The 23041-nt window shown below is 40.5% G+C and overlaps 1 protein-coding gene across 1 annotated transcript in view; it reads left to right on the top strand.

The window, feature by feature from the left end:
- Positions 1 to 23041, top strand: part of trpc5a (transient receptor potential cation channel, subfamily C, member 5a) — a gene marked incomplete at its 5' end in the record, with an annotated part of 130521 nt that overhangs the window by 84313 nt on the left and 23167 nt on the right. The window contains 4 exons of the mRNA XM_082528691.1: positions 471 to 669; positions 7178 to 7317; positions 12541 to 12741; positions 18107 to 18228. Coding sequence (XP_082384817.1) covers positions 471 to 669; positions 7178 to 7317; positions 12541 to 12741; positions 18107 to 18228 — 662 coding nt within the window. The remainder of the gene's footprint in view (positions 1 to 470; positions 670 to 7177; positions 7318 to 12540; positions 12742 to 18106; positions 18229 to 23041) is intronic.

Genomic DNA, 23041 nt, shown 5'->3' with positions numbered 1-23041 from the left:
TAACGCCAGCGATAACAATAACAGCGCTGACAGATGAAACACGAGGTGACGGTGGCTGAGCATGGACATTTATCGACTTACATACATCTTCTTCTTTTTCTTCCCTGTTGAGCTGAAATTGAGGGGAAAAGAACAATATTTGAGAGGACAAAATCAGTTTAAGGCATCAACAAGCATCTGAGGTGATGTTTTTTGTACTCATTAATCGTTACATAATGTCAAATTTCTTGTTTGTGTTGCTATGCTTTGAGAGTCACGTCTCTGCAGACATTCAGTCCTGTGTTTTTATGCCTTCAAGCCACTTCCATCGGCTGATTTTATTTTAATTAATTTTTTTGGTCATTAAAGTTCATTTAATAACAAAGCAGGCTCCCTCTTATCTTGCCTCTCCTTCTTCTTTTGTGCTCTTACTGAAATCCTTTCTTTTTCCATTCTCCCCCCGTCCATCTCCCTCTCTCCATCCTCCTCAGATCTACCTGTTGGCTCCAAAGAGTGCTCTGGGAAGTTTCATTAAGAAGCCTTTCATCAAGTTCATCTGTCACACGGCATCCTACCTGACCTTTCTCTTCTTACTGCTGCTGGCCTCGCAGCACATCGCCCGCACCAACCTGCACATGCAGGGACCCCCACCCACCATTGTGGAGTGGATGATTCTGCCGTGGGTGCTGGGTAAGTTTTCAGAGTATTCCTCGGAGGATTGTGCTTAAAAACTCTGTACCTGCTGAAATGATCTGCTCTGTTTGTGGCTGGCCTTTCTGCAGCTCTGACCTCAGATCTGTTGGAAGTTTCTCTGTAATTCAGTCACATAGCATCCTTTACACTGGCTGGTATCCAACAGGGGTTTGCATCTTTACAAAGATTTTCATGATCCGACAGATGTCTTCTGTCTGCCTACAAAACCAAGTTCTGCCGAAGGCAAGAACAAAGTTTAAATCCAGCTTTTAGAGCCTTTGTTGTTCTTCTCTACTGGACTTAAAGACTTTACAGACGGGGACAGTAACTCTTTTTTTTTTTGTTTATTCTGCTTTTTTTGTGTGTTGTGAGAAATGTGTGCCATCAGCCACTTCAAATCACACTTTGAAGACATGTTTTCATGTAATAAAATAGTTCTGTGACACAGTCAATGAGTTTCAGCATGGTAAAGGGTTTTTTTTCAAAAAGCAACTTTGCATTTATCCTGGTAAATGGTGATGTTTTCACCTCAGCTTAGCTTTATTTCAGGGGTGGGCAACTCCAGGCCTCGAGGGCCGGTGTCCTGCAGGTTTTAGATATCCCCCTGGGTCAACACACCTGAATCTGGAGAACTTCAGGACGTGTTGAGGAGGTCATTTAGTCATTTGATTCAGCTGTGTTGGATCAAGGACACGTCTAAAACCTGCAGGACACCATCCATCAAGGCCTGGAGTTGGCCAGCCCTGCGTTATTTACAGAAAGACTTTTTTTTAGCTTCCTGTTTGTTACTTGGCTGTTCCTTGGGCAATGCGTCCCTATCAACCTGATGGAGCTTAAAAGGTTCTGCAAAGAATTATGGAAGAAACAGAAAATAGGTGTTAACCTCGTAGCATCATTATACTAAAAAAAAGCTATGAATACATGTGTACATGTTTTTTGTTTTTATTTTTAATACAGTTCCAAGAATTTTCATAAAATCTGTAAAATCTAGAGGTAGAAAATTGAATGTATTCCATTTATGAATTAGACTGTGAAGAAAGACTTGCGCCACCCCAGGGAAATGAGAGACCTGATAAATGTCCTCAAGTGTCTGACAGTTTTGAAATTTGAAATCAGTTTGACAGCGTGGCGTTGTGACGCAGGCTCACCACACCGGTGGAGCCCCCTCCACCACTGCTGCAGGCTCTGCTCTCAGCAAAACTAGCAGCATCTCAGGCAAAAGCGTCACGGTAAATTAGTCATTTTCACACATGAATTCAGTTCCACTTGGACTTTCTCACAATGATAGGTGTGTTGACACTGTTAGAAGTCCTCAGCTGGGTTTAGCCAGGGGTGTTGACTGGGCAAGGCATGCAGGGGGGAGGACACAGGGCAAATGCCTGCTTGTTATGAATTCCTCAGAGATTATGCTCTCATGTCGACACACGTTTTACCAGGAAACTGGCAAGGAAACCTAGTGAGGTCTAAGCCCGTTTTCACACTTACAGTTCGAAGGTCCAAATCAATTGTTGAGTTTTCAAACTTTTAGGTTCTTCCTTAGATTTGGGTTCTTTCCACACTGAGAAAAATCCAAGTGGACTCCAAGTGAAACAAAATGCGTCACTTCAAACCACGTGAGAATGTCCAGTCTACTTACTGGGACCATCAAAAGGAAAAACATGAAGAAATTGCTGTGTTCTGGACTATTGGAGAATTTACATTCATTTCACAGCTATTTGCTAGTCATGTACATACTTTTGCACATCTACAGTATCTTGCCGCACCCCAGAATACTAAGCATACATGGCTATGAGAAATTTTTGTTTATCTGGAACTTATAACGTACTGCTAGTAGCTGGTTCGGATCAAGGTCAGATCGCATTCATATAGAGTTGGATGTCTCGATACCCTCTGGTCTTGGTATTGTCTTGGTCCTGGTTTAGGCGGTCTTGACTACAAGTCTACATTCACACCATAGATTAAACCACCCTGGAGTTCATTTGAAGCTGTACTAAGCCGTCCTCCAAAGAGTCTCATTTCACTGACCTTTACCCTAAAATTAACCCTGTGTTTATTTGTTTGTTTTTGTTTTGATTTTTTTTTTTTTACAAAATTACTCTCCCAAGTCTTGACAGTCACAAAACAAAGATTATAATGATTCTAACAAACATGCATAAAACACTAAACATTTTTTGACCTTGTCTGAAATGCATGATTGGGTTGGAACTGCCAGCTATGATGCTGAGATTAAGGACCATTCAGTGTCCGGTCCAACTGCATCGGATTCAACAACTCTGTTAGGCGATGTCCAAAAACGCTCATGCCTGCACTGCTATTGTCTGTAATGTGGAAAGCGGGCTCTGATGAAGCTGAACTGGAAGTTATATAAAAAAAGATTCCAGGCTCTGCTGCTTCAGTTTGAATCGGGTTTTTTTTCAGCTGTCATGAGTTTGACGGTGTTACAGAAATGGGCTGGGTAACCTTTTAAAACATCAGTATAGAGGGAACAACAAGGCTGGAGGAAGATTTATGGGAATCTGTTTCAAAAGTTGCCAACTACAGACTGACAGTTAGGGGACTTTGGGACTTGGCTCAGGAAATGGTGCATGGAGAGGGTCAGTGGAGTAACATTTGACTGTTCAAAACAACCGACGTCAACAGGAAACTACTAGTTTTGTGAGTGTTTTTCAGCTGTTATTGAAAGTATATTTTCTCTAAATTTAAACAGCGCTTACAAACATTTTGCACAGACAAACGAAATATGTCACACTTTTTTCCTTCATATGTCTTTAATAAGTGACTCATATCAACTATTCTAAGCTGAGCTCTAACGACGAACTTCACATTTAAAGTCTTGAATGAGTCACTGCCCGGCAAGAAGCTGGACTTTCTCCTCCAGACAGTAAAAAAACAACCAGATTTAAATTAATAAAGTCAAACTTATCTGCTTCATTTTTTCTGTTTGATTGCTAATCATCAAGAGGCCCCGGAGTGTGTCTGTAAAAGTGCGTGGATGTGGGGGTGCGTGGTCGGCTGCTTTCAAGCCTGTGGAGGAGTTGGTTTTGTGTGTGTGTGTGTGTGTGTGTGTGTGTGTGTGTGTGTGTGTGTGTGTGTGTGTGTGTGTGTGTGAGAGAGAGAGAGAGAGTGGGTAGGTGGGTGGGTGTGAAATGAGTGATTACATCTCCATCTTCTCTCTCAGAGCTGACACCAATCATTTCCAAATGCAGTCCATAATCACTTGGAAAAATACAAAACCATCTGCTCTCTTCCATCGTCTCTTCCGCTTGTTTTCTTCTCATTTTTAAAGTCTCGGCTACAAAACATGTTTGACAAAAAGAAACATGATTTACCATTAACTGGTTGTCATGTTGATGGTAAAAACTGGAACATTTCCTTCTGTTGCTTCCTTTTGTAGTTATTTCAGATGAGAGCTGCACTAAATACCAAAGAATCACTGTGGCATAGTTGCAAAAGAGCTTAACCCTTCAAAACCGGTCAGAGCGGGCACGCTCCGTTTTGCGCAACTACTTTTAAATCCTTGTAGAACTGCAACCATGTAAGCTAGCGCAATAATTTTTTTTGCATATGAAATCAGAGGAGTTGTACTTACATCTTATGCCATCAGCTTGTCCTCGGTCACAGTTCCCTTCCACATATAGCTTTGCAAAAACTGCATAAAAAGCACTTGCAGCAACAAAAACATAATATTCCAGAAACAGCTTTGCCGATCCGATCAGCTGTTCATAACACTTCCAACGTCAGCGCGAACTATCGCATGTCTGCCATTACCTGTCTGAAACCGGAAGTGACGTCATTTTCGCGGAAATGTAGTTTTTTGAGCCTATACTGTTGTTTTTAAAAGTTATGTTTGACTTTATGACTTTCTGTGTCGTTTCTGGGATGCTTAGGACTCATATTGCACTGCTGGAAATAGTTTATTTTGATGCATATGCTGCTTTTTTGCAAATTTGCACTATAATATTTATTTTCGTTTTTCCTGCAGTATATAAAAATTGGTGTATTTAAAAAATAAAACTATGAAGACACTCAAATTAAATTTCCTGTGGTGGGAAACTATTTTGTGCAACTTTTTTGTATTTACAGTTTTGAGGGATAAGCCTCTTAAATTTCTCTAACTACAAATATATGTTAAAAAAAAAGATTTTAAATTTTTTTGTAGTTTATTGCACTTTCTTGCAATTTATGTAATTACTATGCACTTAATGCAGACATATTATTAAAATTTGGGCTATAACAGTTGTATTGATGTATAGCAACTTGAAATGCTCCCAAAAATGGCACTACAGCATGTAAAAATATAATGCTCTGGCGGACTTGGTTCTATGGTAGGTCTTAAAGGGTTAAATGTTTTCTCCCCAGAATTCAAAATAAAGTTCAGCATGTCTGTCATTCTTGCAGTCTGTGGCAATACTCGTCTATGTATCTGTCTAATGTTAAAAAACATGTGCATGCATTTATTTAAGTTCAGATTAGGTACAACACAATACTACTTCCATGTTTTTCTGTAGCACAGTGGTTTTTAATTTTCATTATTTTAGGTGATTTCTAATATATTTGTTTTTCTGGAACATTATGACTCCATTAAAATGTTAATTTTTAAATTAAAAAACAAATAAAGCTAAAGTAACATAATTTTTAAAGTAAAATTAAATAACAAGATTTGGAAGACTTGGGACTGAAAGATGAGCAACAGGTAGCTCAAAAATTATTTTCAAAAACTCCTTCGTCTGGAATAAACTTTAGATTAAATGAAATATAAGCAGCAATAACATTTTCTTGCTGTCAAAAACCAAAGTATGGTAAGGTACGCTCTACCAGAATGTTATTTATGGGAGAGACAAAAGCTATATTAAAGGTGGACTGTATACATTTATATAACAGTACTTGTGTTATTGGATATCTCTGAATCGATCACTGCATTCGTTTAAAACTGTTTGCATGGAATTGCAAAAATCTGTAGAAGTATTTCAGAAATTAAAATGTGTTGGAGTTGATTTATATTTAAATTTTACTTTTAAGAGGGAACGCTTGAAAAGTCTCCAAAATATGACTGATCAGCTGTCAGTATTCACAGCAGGTCCATTTGTTCATTTTGCTCTAACTTATTTCACCTATGTAATGCTGTAAGAACAGAACAGAATAGAATAGAAGAGAGTAGCCCTTTATTGTCATTGTACGTGTACAGCAAAATTGGCGGGGGGGATTAAATGATTCTGTCTCCTGTCCCCAAATATGTTACAGGGCTGCATTTATGAGGTTATTTAAAACATTTTTTATTACCTTCAGAATAATTAAACTTCTTCCATTAGAAATGATTAAAAAACGAATTGAATGTCAGTTCTTAATTTGGGGCTTAATAGAGTAATTTTGTAGATGTTTCCTGTTTATAATGTAAATGTAAAATAATGTAAACATCTTGTATTTGAATCGCATAAAAATATAACCCTTCTGCTTTTTATGCTCATTACTTTATTTTGTATAGTAATGACATTTGGAGTGTCCAGATGTGACTAAATGATAATTAAGATACAACAATACTGTAAAGTCAGCTTGTTTTATTTGTTTATTTTACAGAATACTCACAAACCCTGATTGCAGTTCATAGCAACACAATATTGGTAATCAGGATACTCGCTCAGCTCCAGTAAATGTAAATCTTATCATGGAATCTGTGGTCATTCTACACTACACTTGACATATAACATAATACTTGAACATCATCCTCACTTTGCTTTACGACAAAACCAAGAGCCAAGAATCCATTGTGTTGGATCTGTTTCACACCACTAAATGACTATGACCACTCTGGAAATATTGTTTGTTGTTTCTGAGAATAATAACTATGTTTGGATTTGTTGCTAGGACAGAGTTTGTGTTCACAGATAAGAAGAACGCAGTGAGCAATGAAAGAGGAAGAGAGTCGTAGATGTTGTAAAAACCCCTAAAACTCCCAGAAGATTGACTGAGGAAATAACCGTTGCTTAGTTTTCATTCTCCATTTGCAGTTCTGCAGCATCTCTCTAAATGGCCGCAGTGATAATGAACCACACGCCAGCTCTGTCTTTTAAACATTACTAGGCGGTAGTAACGGCCAGTCTAATTCGGAACTAATTGGGAAGAACCAACTGGAAGCTCCTCTGGCGTCACATTTCCTGGAACACACCAAACCACTGACCCACCGTGCCGCAGAGGCAAACTGATACGTGAAAACTTGGGATCCAGGTTAACCAAGAGCCAGATATTCCAGGGAGAGAGTATTAAATAGAAAATGACTTGTGCATTATTTACTTTATCTAAAGCCAGTCATACAGAACAAATATGATGGCTCTCTGCTTACTGCTCCAAGGCCGCTGACAAAGGGGAATATTCAGCAGAACTTTTGTCATACTGCAGAAATGAGGCAAACAAAAACCACTGATGGATGACATTAAATGATCATATAGACACAACTGTGTGTGTGCATGTAAATAACCAGCTCTGTGTACACTGTGCATGTGTGTTTTAGGCTTCATCTGGGCAGAGATTAAGGAGATGTGGGACGGGGGATTCACAGAGTACATCCATGACTGGTGGAATCTGATGGACTTCGCCATGAACTCCCTCTATCTGGCCACCATATCTCTGAAGATAGTGGCCTATGTGAAGGTAAAGTTGAATGTGTGTATTAGAAAGAGAGGAGGATGAGAGGAAGGAGGATGATGGGCACAGTGAAAGATATAAAGTGTCAGTCAGTTTATGAGGTAATCAGTGCTTAATGTTCTTGCTGGGAGATGAAACTAAAATGATACTGAGTAACATGCTGATTGTGTAATGATGCATTCATGGAACAGCAGGAAACAGGCAAAGCTCAAATGTCTGTTAAACGCTTTTGTTTGCATTGTGTGGAAGAAGAAAGATGACTGTTAAACAATCCGAATGTGGAGATTTTACTGCTAGCAGTGTCGCAGCACTACAGTGCTCAGACATAGCATTAAATACACTCATAGAAGGCGAGAGTAAGTAATGTGGTGATGGGAAATCCTTGCATTGAAATGCTAGCCATGATCTCCACCAGCAGAAAAGACGCCAAGGCTTTAACGTAACCTCCTAACTCCCCACAGTCCACAGTGCGTAAAGAAAAAGGTCCTTTTTAGCTAGGTGACAGCTAGATGGTGTATATCATTCATAATTTAAGTATTGTGGATAAAATGTAGAAGTTGCGGTTATGTTATGCCTATAATGCTTTTATATAACGGTGTAGGTCTGATAATGGAAAGAAGTTTCAGGAGCTTAAAATCTACCTGTTTGTAAAGCTTGGTTGCTCAACTCTTGATGTTGTAGGAAGAATTTGGAGACAAAGAAACGGATAAGATTTATTCTATTAAAACCCCTTTGCATAAAAGCATTTCTTTTTTATGGCTTTGGTCATGCAATAACCATTTCCCGCTGCAGTGTCCCATACATTCACTCAAATAGTAGAAATGACAGTTTGCAGATGCACAATAGGACATGTTAACATTAACTGACCATAAGAGAGACCATGCCGAGAGCACAGCCCGACACATATATGGGGCACCATAGGGGAGCGATTTCAAGAGTGGGTTACATGTTTGCACCTCGTGAACATGTACATGGGTCCTGCTGATGATTCCACCAACGGCTGGCTGAGGCAACTTATCAAGGAAAAGCATGAATGTGCCAACAGAGGCATTTAAAAGACAAATCGGCTGTGCAAATGTGTCATGAGAAAATAATAAAATATAAAAATGAAAATAAAAAACTTCTCTGGAAAAATGTATTGGCAAAACTGCTGTTTAAAAATGTTTCGATTTTACTGCTGAGAGCACATGAGATTTAGATAGATATGGATGTATATACAGTAAAACCAATATATAGACACGGATGTCAAATTGAGACAAAATGTAGCATCCAGCCAGCCACTGTTTTTTTTTTTTCCTTTTATTCGTCACCATAAAAAGAATTTGAACCACGCCCTTTGTGAAGTGCAACTCCTTTGACCTAAAAACACGAGCCTGCCTTTGTCGCTGTTCATCTTCGAGGGTCGCACATATTACATATTTCACAGTTTCACTTTAATGGCCTCAGTGATTTTCTTTCACAGCTCAGCTTTTAGCTTTAATGATACCTTGTTTAGCTGCGCACTCTGCATGCATATACAATTTATCTTTTATTAAGAGCAAATAGTGTAATCACACACACACACACACACGCCAGACGGCTGGGCCATCTGCAGCAGCTGTGAGTCACTGATGGCGGCGGGTGGCCCTCCTACACAGGTCCTACACACACACACACACACACACACACACACACACGCGCACATACAGTTGTGCACATTGCATCTGCATGTAACCTTGCATTCATGCAAGAATAAACATCCACACGGTCATACACAATGAATGCCCACACAAAGGGAGAGGCAGCTGCAGGCACATTATATTTTAGTTTTCTGTCTTTTTTTTTTTTCATTTTTCCTTTAAATATTCATCAACATTTAAAATCCTCCTGAGTCACAAGATTTGACACACACACACACACACACACACACACACACACACACACACACACACACACAGACACACACACACACAGAGCAAGCACATCTGAGAGATGGTGTAAGAGAGTCCATAAATTAATGAGAGTGCAACTGTGTGCATGCTTCTGTTTCTGGTTGGCCCGTGTTTTTCATGTACGTGTGTGTGTGTGTTTGAGAGGACGGTGAATGCTAATCGAGGCAGAGTTAACGAGACACAAGTCCTGTGGAACTCTAATGGCTGAATTTATAATGAGGTGGAAGCCAAGCATGAGACAACCGGGAGAGAGGGAGAGATGTGCAGAAGGTTTGTGCAAATGGGATGGAAGCAGTCACAGAAATGAGTGAAGCAAGAAACGGTAACACTAACAGAGAATGGAGGAGTGGGGGAGAAAGAGGGTAATGAATGGTTATTTATCACGGTTTTAGGGAATAAAGGCTTGAAGAGAGAGCTTAGGATAGAGAGGGATTAACAGTGAAAGTAGAAGAGAAATGGCAGGAGACGGGGAAGATGTGCAAGCACGTGGCACGAAGAAGGATTGAGCGGAAAGCTGGGGGCAGAGGAAAATGTGGACTTAGGAACAGCAAAAAGAGAAACACAGGACCTCGACTGTGAACTGTGTAGAGATTTAAAGGCTCAGCTGAGAGCTTGAGGGAGCTCCTGGGGATTAAAGCGTGTTTATCTTTCAAGGAATGCTCCTACATTTTGGATACCTGCGCTGCTGTGTGATATCAGAGTCACTCTAGTCTGTTTTGTCTGTATAACATGCGTGTGGTCTTCACAAAATGATTCATGGGACTGTCTTCTGAAAGACGGGGTGTTTATCAGAAATTTGGATTCTGTTTGTGGCAGTAGTGTGTTCTTGTGAAAGGAGTTGCACCTAAAATCTGAAGAAATCGATAACAACTTCGTCATGAAAAGGTGCCCCTCTGTAAATACAGCAAGTCCGCTTTGTAACAAATAGACAGTGGAGGCCTGTCCTGTGAGTCTCTCCAATTCCAGCTTCTTGAAGAGTGGTTAGCAACTGCACTCCTTGTTCTGCTTTGGAGGACTTGGCAAGACCATGAAATTGAAGCCCAAAGTGCAGCAAATCACTGGAACCAGCACATCATCAACCCAGGCCAGCAAACCACCAGTAGAGAAACATGAGACAGGGAGAAGCTGCAGGCTAGCTGGTTGGCAGTGACTGACATTTCAAAATAAGAGTGAGGAGATTCAATTCAATACAGTTTTATTTATATAGTGCCAAATCACAACAACAGCCACTTCAAGGCACTTTATATTATAAGGTAAGGACCCTACAACAATACTGAGAAAACACCAACAATCAATAGTCGACCCCCTGAGCAAGCACTTAGTAACAGTGGGAAGGGAAAAACTCCCTCCAGCAGAACCAGTTTCAAGGAGGGGCAACCATCTGCCGCGACCAGTGGGGACAAAAGACATGCTGTGGAAGAGAGACCACTGCAAGTGAAGTGGAGATGCAAATATATTTTACTTGGTAGAACCTTATAAAAAGTGTTCTTCATTAAACCCAGATAGAATGACTTTGTATACAAAGTGTACAAAGCAATACACCAGTGAGGTTAGCAACTCTTCCGATGTGCAGCCTTAGTGAGAAAGTGGAGTTGGGGTATGAAATGACTGAACGTGAAGCTCACTGGAGAGACAGCTGAATAATATCGAAGAGCACCGCATCACAGGACACTGACCTCTCGTCCAGCTTTAGTTAGACTTGTTAGAGCCAAAGAAAAAGGATCGTAGTCCACAACAGTCCCAACCTTTATTCTTTCAGGAAGAGGCTGAAGGATATCAACGACAGCACCTGAGCACCTGAGTCGTGTGTCGGATGTGTGAGCAGTTTTTTGTGGACATAGATGTAAACCACAGAAGGCCGGCATCAAACTTAACATGAGTGCTTAATGCTGATTAGTCCAAAAATCTAGGATAACACAGGAAATGGAACAAGGGAATACACCTGTTACCCAAATAAAACAGGAAGTGTGACACGATAGAATGACATACAATTACTGTTCATCCCCAGTAGCTAAAACGAACAATAACTGAACATATACAGTGGCACATACAAATAAAGCTCAGACTTGACTGACAAGGGTAGAAAAAGAAATGTTAGAAAATAATCACGGTTTTTACATTTCTAAATCCAAAGGATTAAATATATACAGGACCAACTGGAAATGAGTAATATTTTTTTTAAAAGCTGAAAACTCCATTCACCATATAAACAACAAACAAAAATTAAACATAAAATATTCTCACAGCCAAAAACAATCATCAGCTCCCAAAAATAAAAAATAAAAATCACAGGAATATAAAGCGATAAATAGTTAGCAGCAAATTAACTTTCAAAATAAGAGCAAGTGGATTTTCCACTAGTGAAGCAGCTGTGAATGTGAATGTTTTCTTGGTAGATTAAACAAGAAAATCATGTCAGGTGTGTGTGTGGGGAAACACTGAAGGCTTTGTGCTTCATGATCACCCTCCTGATGTTTTTTAATCTGCGTCCACGCTGGCAGTGATCTGCTTGTCGAGCATCGCTTTGAAGCTGACTGCAGGTCAGGCTTGCAGACATTACAGGCTCTGGTTGCCTAGGCAACCATGTAATGTAGGCTACTTACGACCACATCTTATGCCAATCGATGGTATCCTGTGCTGTCATTGGTTGTCGCTTCAGTTGCTTCCCTGGAAGTTGTGAAAAGTTTCCTATTAGGTCACCGTGTGTATAAAAAGTCCTGCGTCTTCCTTGTGTTGTTTTTACTCTTTTTAATTTCTCACTTTAAAAGATGAACTTTGTTTTACTGGATCTTTGCAAACTAGAAAATCATTTGTCTTTTGTTCAGTTTACCTGCCTCTTCTGTCCTGCGTTTGTGCTCCAGTTTTGCAGAAAAAATAATAATAATAACAATTTTACACAAGGTTGACTCAGTCTGGAGATATTTAGCATAATATAGCACAGAGACTGGACACCATTAAAGGTCTTATTCCTCTGCCAAAAGGAGAGTGGAGGCGGAGGTACATTTTCTGTGATGTTTGTGAGATTAGACACACACACACAAAAGTACAAAGTCATTTTAGATAAAACTTAGTTGAGATGTGGGGTAGAGGCAAATGAAAAGCCTCTTAAGCATTCAGCTCAGTGAGGTTAAACCCTCTATGATGGATAGAAAAAACTTACATCATTGTTCCCATCTAATGTTCTTCCAGCTACTATGGAAAAAATGTTTTATTTATATATATATATATTATTAATCTTTTCCTCTGCTGTTCCTCTCACCTCCTGCCTCACTCTCCTTCCTATCTTTTATTCTTTCAGTATAACTCCTCTCGGCCTAGGGAGGAGTGGGAGATGTGGCACCCGACGCTGATAGCCGAGGCTCTGTTTGCCATTGCCAACATCTTCAGCTCTCTCAGACTCATCTCCCTCTTCACCGCCAACTCCCACCTTGGGCCACTGCAGATCTCCTTAGGAAGGATGCTTCTGGACATCCTCAAATTTCTCTTCATTTACTGTCTGGTAAGACATAATTGATGGGTTTGTAGCTTAAACCTATTCGCTGGAACGTTCAAGACAGGTCTACTACACAGCAAGAGCAAGACACGAGTAGGCAAAGTTCTTCATGTTTCTCGTGCACAGGAGGGAACTGGACAAGCGCCGTTCCTTCGCCTGACCCCAGTCGCTCTCGTCCGCTCCCCCACAACACTGCTCTGTTATTGAGGTTGCATGAATATAAATAGGTTTATTAACATATGACGTCTACATACACACAAAGAGTACCTTGCATGTGCGTTGTGTAAGTGTGTGTGTGTGTGGGGGGGGGGGGGGGGAGTTTCGCAGTCTGGGGGCCACTTTTAGAAAAGCTCTCTCCTTTAGTTTTTAGCCTCAAATGATGTACTCCTACGAGGCCCTGATCACATGACCTCAGGGACCTATTTGGGGCATATAGAGGTGAAAGGTCAACGTCAACCTGCAGAGATTTCAACTAGTTTTTGCTTAGACAAGCAGACATTGAATTACAGTACACCAATTATAAATGCATTTATAATAATCTCCACACAAATGGAACACAATGTGACACTTAAGTGTTAAAAACAAGTATAAAGTTGAACCATGGATCCCCATTGAGGATTTAGCAATTGTCACAAGGGGTCCAAGAGCTTATCTTAATCACAAATACATCAGGGACACACAAAGAAATAAGTTTTTCCTTCATTATGTTGGAGATAGTTGTCAGCCACCTAACTTTTAATAGATCCTATTCAGGATCTACAGCTTAGAGACATCTTGAGGCGTAAAAAAGATACATAACTGAATGTCATCTGCATAGCAGCGGTAACAAATGCATTTAAAGATGCTCAAAATGTGCTGAAGAGGGAGCAGGTGTAATACAAACAATAAGGGCTAAAAAACAGAAGCTTGTGGCACACTGTCGCTAAGAGAAGAAAACAAGGATCTGTATGAGAAACTGCCACAGAAAAGCGTTGTTCAGGCAGCTATGATGCAAACCACTTCAACACAGATCCTGATGCACCCACACAGTGATTTATTACCCTATTATTGTTACCCTATTGTACAAGATGTGATGTCCAACAGTATCAAAAGCAGAGGTAAAGTCCAACATCAGCAAAACAGAACATCCTCCTGCATCACTGTGCATGGACACTGTATAAAGAGCTGTTTCAGAAGAATGAGCGCTGCGAAAGTCAGATTTACATTTATCAAGAATACAGTTTTTATCTAAAACCGCTATAAGCTCCTTATCCACAGCCTTTGCTAAGATCTTAGCAATACATGACAAGTTTGGTGTGTGTCTGCTAAGAAAAGAAGGCTCAAGCTTGGGGTTTTTATCATTTTAAATAAGCAGGGCCTTGACCAGAGAGCAGTGAAGTGTTGATTCTAGTGAGCACTCAGAAACCTATAGTACAACAAAACAGCATTTTATTTATGTCATACATTTGCATGCTGATACATTCCAAGTACCATGGGCTCGAGCATCTTTTCCAAGGACAGTGTGACATGCAGACTGAGAGAGCCAGTGATCTAATAAACTGTACCATCACTCAATCATCTTATATTTTAGTACTGGTTGCAGCTTATATAATTCATAGCAATATAATATTTTTTTCTATTTTCTAGAGGAGAATAATGTAATTATGTTCACTTAGAAAACATCTGACTCACTCTGTAGCAGGACACTCCCTGCTACAAGGACACATCATGTTCTCTTTTCCAGCTCCACACAATGAAGGAAAAAATATTGAATATTAAAGTTACTGCAGCAGCAACAGTACTGAGTTTCTATTACATGCACTGTTTGAGTGGTGGATGCTCATATTAAATGCATTCAAAAGTCTTTGTAAGCCAAAGGTCAGGATTCAGGCTGCTGTAAATGTTATGTATTGAAAGGGGATCTCCCTAATATGCACCCTCAGGCCCACATCCCTGACTATGAGCATAGTAGCCCCACCTACCTTCTGTTCAAATGTTCGGTTTATGAGTGGCAGCCAATCAGAAGTAAGTCAACATAAAGGAGGAAAGAAGGTCAAACTGCCAACTCTTTGAGCCACGATCGCCCACCATTCTGTGCAGGATGGAGCCCGTCCTGACCTCTGAGATGGGCTCCAGTCCCCCAGTTACCCTGAACTGCATAAACAGAATATGTATAGATGGATGCTCAGCCTTTGTCTTTTGAATTCTAATTGTATTAGTGAGTTCATTTTGAAGTTAAGAACCCACATTAGCATTCACTTCAATTTTATCTAAAAGGCTGCTGCTTTGAGTGGTATTTAATCTCCTCTACCTTCACTCACTCTACACGTCAACTTTTCCATCTGTTTTCTTCTAATTCACACACATGATTTCTGTCTTGCTTACTGCCTTTCATTCCTCGTGTCTCCAACACATACCTCCACCTCTCCAGCCACTTTTCCATCTGCTCCCTACTTTCACTACAGATCAGAGTGTTGTGTGTAAAAACCAGAGTCCACAGAATCTCTTTCCCGACCTCATCTGTCAGCCTCTCCATCACCACTGCAAACAAGAATGGCTCAGAGTTGATGTCTGATATAATCTTACCCCCACCTTGAACCCATCTGTCAGTTCTACAGCACACCTTCCCACCCTTACTACCATGCAGAGTAGAAGTAAGGACAAAGCTGCAGCTAGCAGGTAGCTGAAAATTCTTGAACCAGGCTCTTTGAATTCATCAGTGAATTTTGAACCCTTCAGCCTTCTTCTCTCGAAGGCAGATTTAATTTCTTTTTCTTTTATGGCACGGTTAGCTTGATTAGCAGAACAGTCTCTGCACCACCACATCACTATGTGTTGCTGACCTCACTACAGGGAGTGCAGAATTATTAGGCAAGTTGTATTTTTGAGGAATAATTTTATTATTGAACAACAACCATGTTCTCAATGAACCCAAAAAACCCATTAATATCAAAGCTGAATGTTTTTGGAAGTAGTTTTTAGTTTGTTTTTAGTTTTAGCTATTTTAGGGGGATATCTGTGTGTGCAGGTGACTATTACTGTGCATAATTATTAGGCAACTTAACAAAAAACAAATATAGACCCATTTCAATTATTTATTTTTACCAGTGAAACCAATATAACATCTCCACATTCACAAATATACATTTCTGACATTCAAAAACAAAACAAAAACAAATCAGCGACCAATATAGCCACCTTTCTTTGCAAGGGCACTCAAAAGCCTGCCATCCATGGATTCTGTCAGTGTTTTGATCTGTTCACCATCAACATTGCGTGCAGCAGCAACCACAGCCTCCCAGACACTGTTCAGAGAGGTGTACTGTTTTCCCTCCTTGTAAATCTCACATTTGATGATGGACCACAGGTTCTCAATGGGGTTCAGATCAGGTGAACAAGGTGGCCATGTCATTAGTTTTTCTTCTTTTATACCCTTTCTTGCCAGCCACGCTGTGGAGTACTTGGACGCGTGTGATGGAGCATTGTCCTGCATGAACATCATGTTTTTCTTGAAGGATGCAGACTTCTTCCTGTACCACTGCTTGAAGAAGGTGTCTTCCAGAAACTGGCAGTAGGACTGGGAGTTGAGCTTGACTCCATCCTCAACCCGAAAAGGCCCCACAAGCTCATCTTTGATGATACCAGCCCAAACCAGTACTCCACCTCCACCTTGCTGGCGTCTGAGTCGGACTGGAGCTCTCTGCCCTTTACCAATCCAACCACGGGCCCATCCATCTGGCCCATCAAGACTCACTTTCATTTCATCAGTCCATAAAATCTTAGAAAAACCAGTCTTGAGATATTTCTTGGCCCAGTCTTGACGTTTCAGCTTGTGTGTCTTGTTCAGTGGTGGTCGTCTTTCAGCCTTTCTTACCTTGGCCATGTCTCTGAGTATTGCACACCTTGTGCTTTTGGGCACTCCAGTGATGTTGCAGCTCTGAAATATGGCCAAACTGGTGGCAAGTGGCATCTTGGCAGCTGCACGCTTGACTTTTCTCAGTTCATGGGCAGTAATTTGGCGCCTTGGTTTTTCTTGCGACCCTGTTGACTATTTTGAATGAAACGCTTGATTGTTTGATGATCACGCTTCAGAAGCTTTGCAATTTTGAGACTGCTGCATCCCTCTGCAAGATATCTCACTATTTTTGACTTTTCTGAGCCCGTCAAGTCCTTCTTTTGACCCATTTTGCCAAAGGAAAGGATGTTGCCTAATAATTATGCACACCTGATATAGGGTGTTGATGTCATTAGACCACACCCCTTCTCATTACAGAGATGCACATCACCTAATATGCTTAATTGGTAGTAGGCTTTCGAGCCTATACAGCTTGGAGGTAAGACAACATGCATGAAGAGGATGATGTGGACAAAATACTCATTTGCCTAATAATTCTGCACTCCCTGTACTGTAGCTTCCTGCCAAGATCAATACTCTTCAGTCTCAGGTGGAGGGAAATAACCTTGGTGTGGTGCTTGTATTGCTCCCCCCTCTCCCGTGATATAAATATGATACTCGCGTGTGTGGTCTGAATGTTTAAGTGGTTCTGTGTCTACACAGACACACACACATCCGATGAAACAGACATGCAACATTTCAGTCAATCCGGCTTTCTACACAGGCAGTATGATGTCTTACTTGCTTTTTACATGTGCTAAACATCCAGATTTACCTTGAACATTGTCAAGCCTATTACACGTTCCCAACGATAGGAAGACATCCAACAATCGGGTTGTCAGTAGGAATTGAATTCAGGCCACCCCTCTTTTGTTTCTTGTTAAGCAGCTTTGAAGTTTCCATTTTATCCAGTACTGTCTGCATCTTTGATGATGATGAAAGCAAGCAAATTTCTCAGCATGCTGCATCCTTGATTGGCGGTAGAAGGACATTACAAGCCCATTTCATTACATCTGAAACTCATTAATTCCTCCCCAAAGGAACTCCTAACGTACAACACAATCCACGTGTGAATTGCTTTGCTCCTGACAGTCTTAAAACCAATCCCAGCAACCCCCGGGCACCTACGCCGTAATACTTCATGTTCACACAGTAGCAGCTTTATGTAACACTACTCATGTTAGCTCTCTCCTGTTTGAGATGAAAGCTGCGTTTTAAAATGGCCTGGAGGCACTAAAGGTCAATCCCTGTAATAAAAGTGAAATGTTATATTTGCAGAGCTTCACTTCAAAATGAAAAAGTATTGAGGGTTTTTTCTTTCAGATATTGAGAAATCAGTATTATATTTCATTATATGTTGGTGGTTAATGTGTGGAGTCTCGAGGTGACGGCGCAAAATCATTGGGTGGAGTGTCGTGGTTGCTAAGAGTATGTGTTAGATCAGGTGTTTAAGTGCAGCGCTGATGTGTTTTGTCTTGTGTTTTTCATTATGTGTAGGTCCTGTTAGCATTTGCTAATGGTTTGAACCAGCTGTATTTCTACTATGAAACAAAGGCATCAGAGGAACCCAACAACTGCAAGGGCATCCGCTGTGAGAGGCAGAACAACGCCTTCTCAACGTGAGTACCATTTCCAACTATATCTGCATGTACTTGAGTACGTGTAGAGTCTGTTAGGAAGTGAAAAAGGGTTGAAACTGCACCAGTTTGGTATAAATACTGGTTTTTGGTTTTGCAAAACTGTTTTGTTTTTTGTTTTTTCCTTTTAAGTGCGCTTTAAATTTTCCCGCCTTTCCATAATTTTCTTGTCACATTTTATTGTTTTAGTCATGCTAACAATACCAGGAATTTAAAGTTTGATGTTCTGAATTAAATTTGGTGATCTATTGTCATTTGGTAATTGTCTTTAATGCTAATTAAATCAAATGTTAGTATGCTAGCACTGCAAACTAAGATGGTGAACATGGCATGTCAGAAAGCTGATGGTATTTCCTAGAGTCTGACCAGTATGGGATTTTTAAGACCAGTTTCCAGTGTTTTAACCCTTTGATATACAACAAACATAAAATCTGAGTAGAAAAAGTTATTTTTTTACTGTAAAAACTACAAACATGTTTAACAAATCATCTTCATAACTTGAAATGCAAATAGAAATGGTTTTTAAAAAATTATACACAAGTTTTGCAAACAACAAAGTACACCACAGGCCTAAACTGGTATATAGTTTGAAGTCCGCACTGTCGACCCAAGTTGAAATGGGTCGCTGCATCTTCTTGCTGTGTCGTCTTAAATCGGTCATGTGATTGACCCCGGGGAGTTAAAAATCTGATTCCAGCTGATATTTTCTCTGTCAGAATTGAAAACAAATGCATTGTTTTATAAATAAAATGAAACTTATTTGAAATTTAGATTAAAACATAAGTACTTACTGTATTTTGTAGCGTTCTGTAATTCCATCGATGGTCGTACATTTCTAGACCCGGTTTACTTTTCCTTTTTTTTAATTAAAGCAAAGAAACAAACCCATTGCCCTGCCTGTCTGTGTTAAGTTGAATATAAATGATATTTCTTTAGTCATTTTTCTGTAAACAAACCTTTATTTAAACCTGCTCTTCAGTGTTTGATAAAAATGAACTGTGAAACTATCAGGTTACAGTGATGTACACATCCATTTAAGTTGCACTAGATGTATGTGTGACTATTTTATTGCACACATCAAATGTGTAGAAGTACTACATTGATCTCAATTCAAAGTCTTATTCGCGCAGACCTTCGTCTTGTGCATCGTTGCACCAGATAATGATATGGAAATGATTTTTTTGGTGTCGAGTAGAAGCTCAGGCTTGTTCAGTGAACTTGGGGAATATTAATACCGTGTTCTCTTTGCATGTGAGGTCGGTAAATGTGGAGGCAAGTCAAGGTTTCACTCACGGAGAGGCCAAGTTTGAGTTACTGTTCATACAGCAGCTTTTCACAGGCTCAGCAGAGATCCAGAGTCTCAGTGCTGAGTGAGACAGAGTGAAAGCCAAGATGAGTCAGTGGTCTGAATATTGATCAAGGCAGTGGTTTGTTTTAGATAATAGCTGTATTGATTCGCGATCAATTCCATTACAGTAAAGTCCTCGGTACAATGATAGGGCCGTGAGGACCATGCTAAAACAACAGCTCCCACTCTAAACTTTGTCTGCTTTTATTAAAGGTAAAAAGAGAGGTATGTTTGATATCCATGTATTCAACCACAGATTATCATGCAAGTAAAGTTTGACCCAGGATGCTGCTAATGATTTTATTTCTGCTGAAAAGTCAAACTGTGACCTTAGCTAAGTTTGTTTTTAGGGTGTCTATCTTGTTGGGCAAAGAGAGTGGGTCTTTTAAAGAAATACTGCAGTGGCCTGAAGTGAAACTGACTGGAGTTCCTGACCCTCTGAATTAACGATTACAATTACATTTTAACCAAGACTTTCAAGTCAAATAAATCTGAACATGTCATTTCCAGTCTAAGGAGCTTGGAGAGAAAAAAAACATCTGCATTTCTTTTAGTTTCCTTGAAGATGTTTCACCTCTCATCTGAGAAGCTTCTTCGGTTCTAAGTGCAATTAATGGAGATTTTGAGCCCTATGGGAGTGTCCCCCCAAGAGGGTCATGGACCCACTATGGATCCTCTACCTAATCATATGAGCCAAGGTGTGAAAATGGGTGTGGGTCACAAGCAGCCAACGTTTCTGGTGAACCCATTGTAAGACCAAGCCCCACACTATCATGTGATTTCCTGAGGTCAAATGTCCCAGGATGTGAGTGGGTATCTGAAAACTGGATAATAGACGGCAGACAGTAGTTGTTGTAAACCACCGCCTCTGTTCAAAGATGTTCGTTCACAGGGGACATAGATGGCTTCTTACTTACCAGTGTTTATTTGAAGATGTGCTCAACTCAGCCTTGGTTGTAATATTAACTCCTCACAGCTAAGAACTGTAGAAGACCACAGCAGGTGGCCATTTCTAGTATAATCTTCAGGGATTTTTAGATTTCTTCTGGTTGTATCTGGTTTAAATTGTCAGCAGAGCAAATTATTAACCGAAACCTTTAACACAGGACACTCACAGACAGCAGAGCAGGCTCACATGTTTGAAAGTCAGGAGTCACTTTTTATTTTCTCTCCTGTAGCACACAACTTCTCTCTGACACTTTCTTACTACTGGATGTGCTTTGTGTGGCCTCTTTCATCATTCACCCAAGTAAGGGAGGAGGCAGCTTTGATAAAGCAGTGAGGAGGTTGCTGTCTTGGGGTTATTATTATAAAAGGTGTTTGTTTTGTTTTTTAACCTGAACTACAATCGTTTCTTAAATCATATCAGATGCATAAAGTCTCACTTGATTTATGAGCTCAGTGATTACTTTCCTGCTGAGTTGATGGTCTCAGTCACAAGTTTTAGACTTTATCATGATACAACATGATGTTTAACATGTACTTTATGATTTTCATTAGTCCAAAACGAGGATAAAGCAGGGTATACTTTAGGGCAGGCCTAGCTTATCCTTGACAAATCGCTATTATAACAGCGTGTAGTGTCTCTCAATCAGATTAAAGCCACCCGTCCTCATCTCGCACATGTAGTTTTAATAACATAAGATGTCAGCCCAAATGGCAAATTTGTGGCTTCAAAGGAGGGATGTAGCAGCCAGTGGCACGATGTTATGGTGGCTGCATCCATCTTTTCTATGCAGTCTATGAATCGCAGGCCGTCAGAATTACTTTCACTGGTCAATCCCTGCTTTGGAATCACTGGAAAATGTTTCCTGCTCATTAGGAGTCCATTTTCTTCTGGGGGAGTAAATCCCATCATAGTCCAGGAACAATAAACACCTAAAAATTGGAGCAAAATAAAGCACAAAACACCTTTCTGTAGGAGTTGCAGTCATAATTAATTACAGTGTTCGGCTCAATCTTTACACCTTTTTCAGACAAGGCTTAAAAATGTATATTATTTTATCTTTGTGCATATAAATGACCATAATTTTATTGATTTGCAAACATTTGAAACCAGTATGCAAAGTTGGGGGGGGGGCTCGTTTTTTTTAATGCGGCTATTTGATGGTCAAAGTGCAAAAGTCACGAGGGTTTTTTTACCGGTAACTCTTCTTCTCTGTGTCGCTAAAAAGAATAAACGCGCTCAGCAAACCTTGAGTCAAAGTGACAAACATGTCGCGCTGATCAAAGCTTCTCATCTGTACATCAGCGCTGACGTGGTGGATCCAGAGTCTGGGGGGAAAGAAATCAGCCTCACACTGGAGCTAAACTAGCGAGCAGATCACAGCGATGACGGCTGAGAGTGACGCATTATGCAAACAGCGATCGCAGCCCTGCGGGCAACGCAGCCTGCATCAACATTCAAGAGCGTGTGTGTCTGTGTGCATTCCTGCGTGTGTGTTCTGCTCCCTTGCTCTGTAATTCACACACACTTATCAGCATTTCTGAGTTATTTCACACGATCACTTCCTGTTTCTGCTCAGGTGTCCCCCCCACTCCTCCTGTTCTCGCTCATCTGTACTTCACACACACTTATCACCTTTAATGTGTCAGCGTGATTACACTGTGCACTGTGTGTGTGTCTCTCACCGTGTTTGTCTCTGCCTCTCCTTCTCTTTTCACACAAATGTTGTAAATAATCCCTAATTTCCTTTCACAGTCTGCACACCCCCATCTATTTTCTTTCACACACAACTCTGGCGCTCTCTCGGATTTGCACACTTTCGTTGCATCTCTCTCTTTTCCACAGCAGCAGCGGCAGCAGCATGGGAAGCTGCGGGGTTTCTGATTCACCTGATTCAAATGAGGAACTCTGAGTACTTTTAGATTGTTTTCCACTTGGTTCAGTAATTGATTAAAAAATGTTGGATTTTAAAAACATGATTCTGCAAACTGATGTTGTGGAAAAAACAGGTTATGGAGGATCTAATGACTGTTTTGTGTGAGTGAAAAAATGCTTTTGTGTGCAGGTAAAAAGATATATAAAATATATAATAATGGATTGCATTTATATAGCACTTTTTGGGGCCCTCAAAGCGCTTTACAGTGCCACTATTCATTCACTCTCACATTCATACACTGGTGGAGGCTACAGTTGTAGCCACAGCCACCCTGGGACAGACTGACAGAAGCGAGGCTGCCATATCATGCCATCGGCCCCTCTGGCCATCACCAGTAGGCGGTAGGTGAAGTGTCTTGCCCAAGGACACAACGGCCGAGACTGTCCGAGGCGGGGCTCGAACTGCCAGCTCTTTGAGCCACGATCGCCCATATCCATATCTGCGTTTCTGGGTCGAGCACAGTCAGACCAAAAGTCGTTGACTTGTGCCGAGATCTACTCAGGACAAACCAAACAAACACAATAGTTTTTCTTCAGACAGATTGCCACATTGAGCATGTGAATTT

The sequence above is a fragment of the Aulonocara stuartgranti genome, assembly GCF_965226115.1.
Source record: "Aulonocara stuartgranti genome assembly, chromosome: 3".
Taxonomy (NCBI): Eukaryota; Metazoa; Chordata; class Actinopteri; order Cichliformes; family Cichlidae; genus Aulonocara; species Aulonocara stuartgranti.
This window is presented reverse-complemented; position numbering and strand designations above follow the sequence as displayed.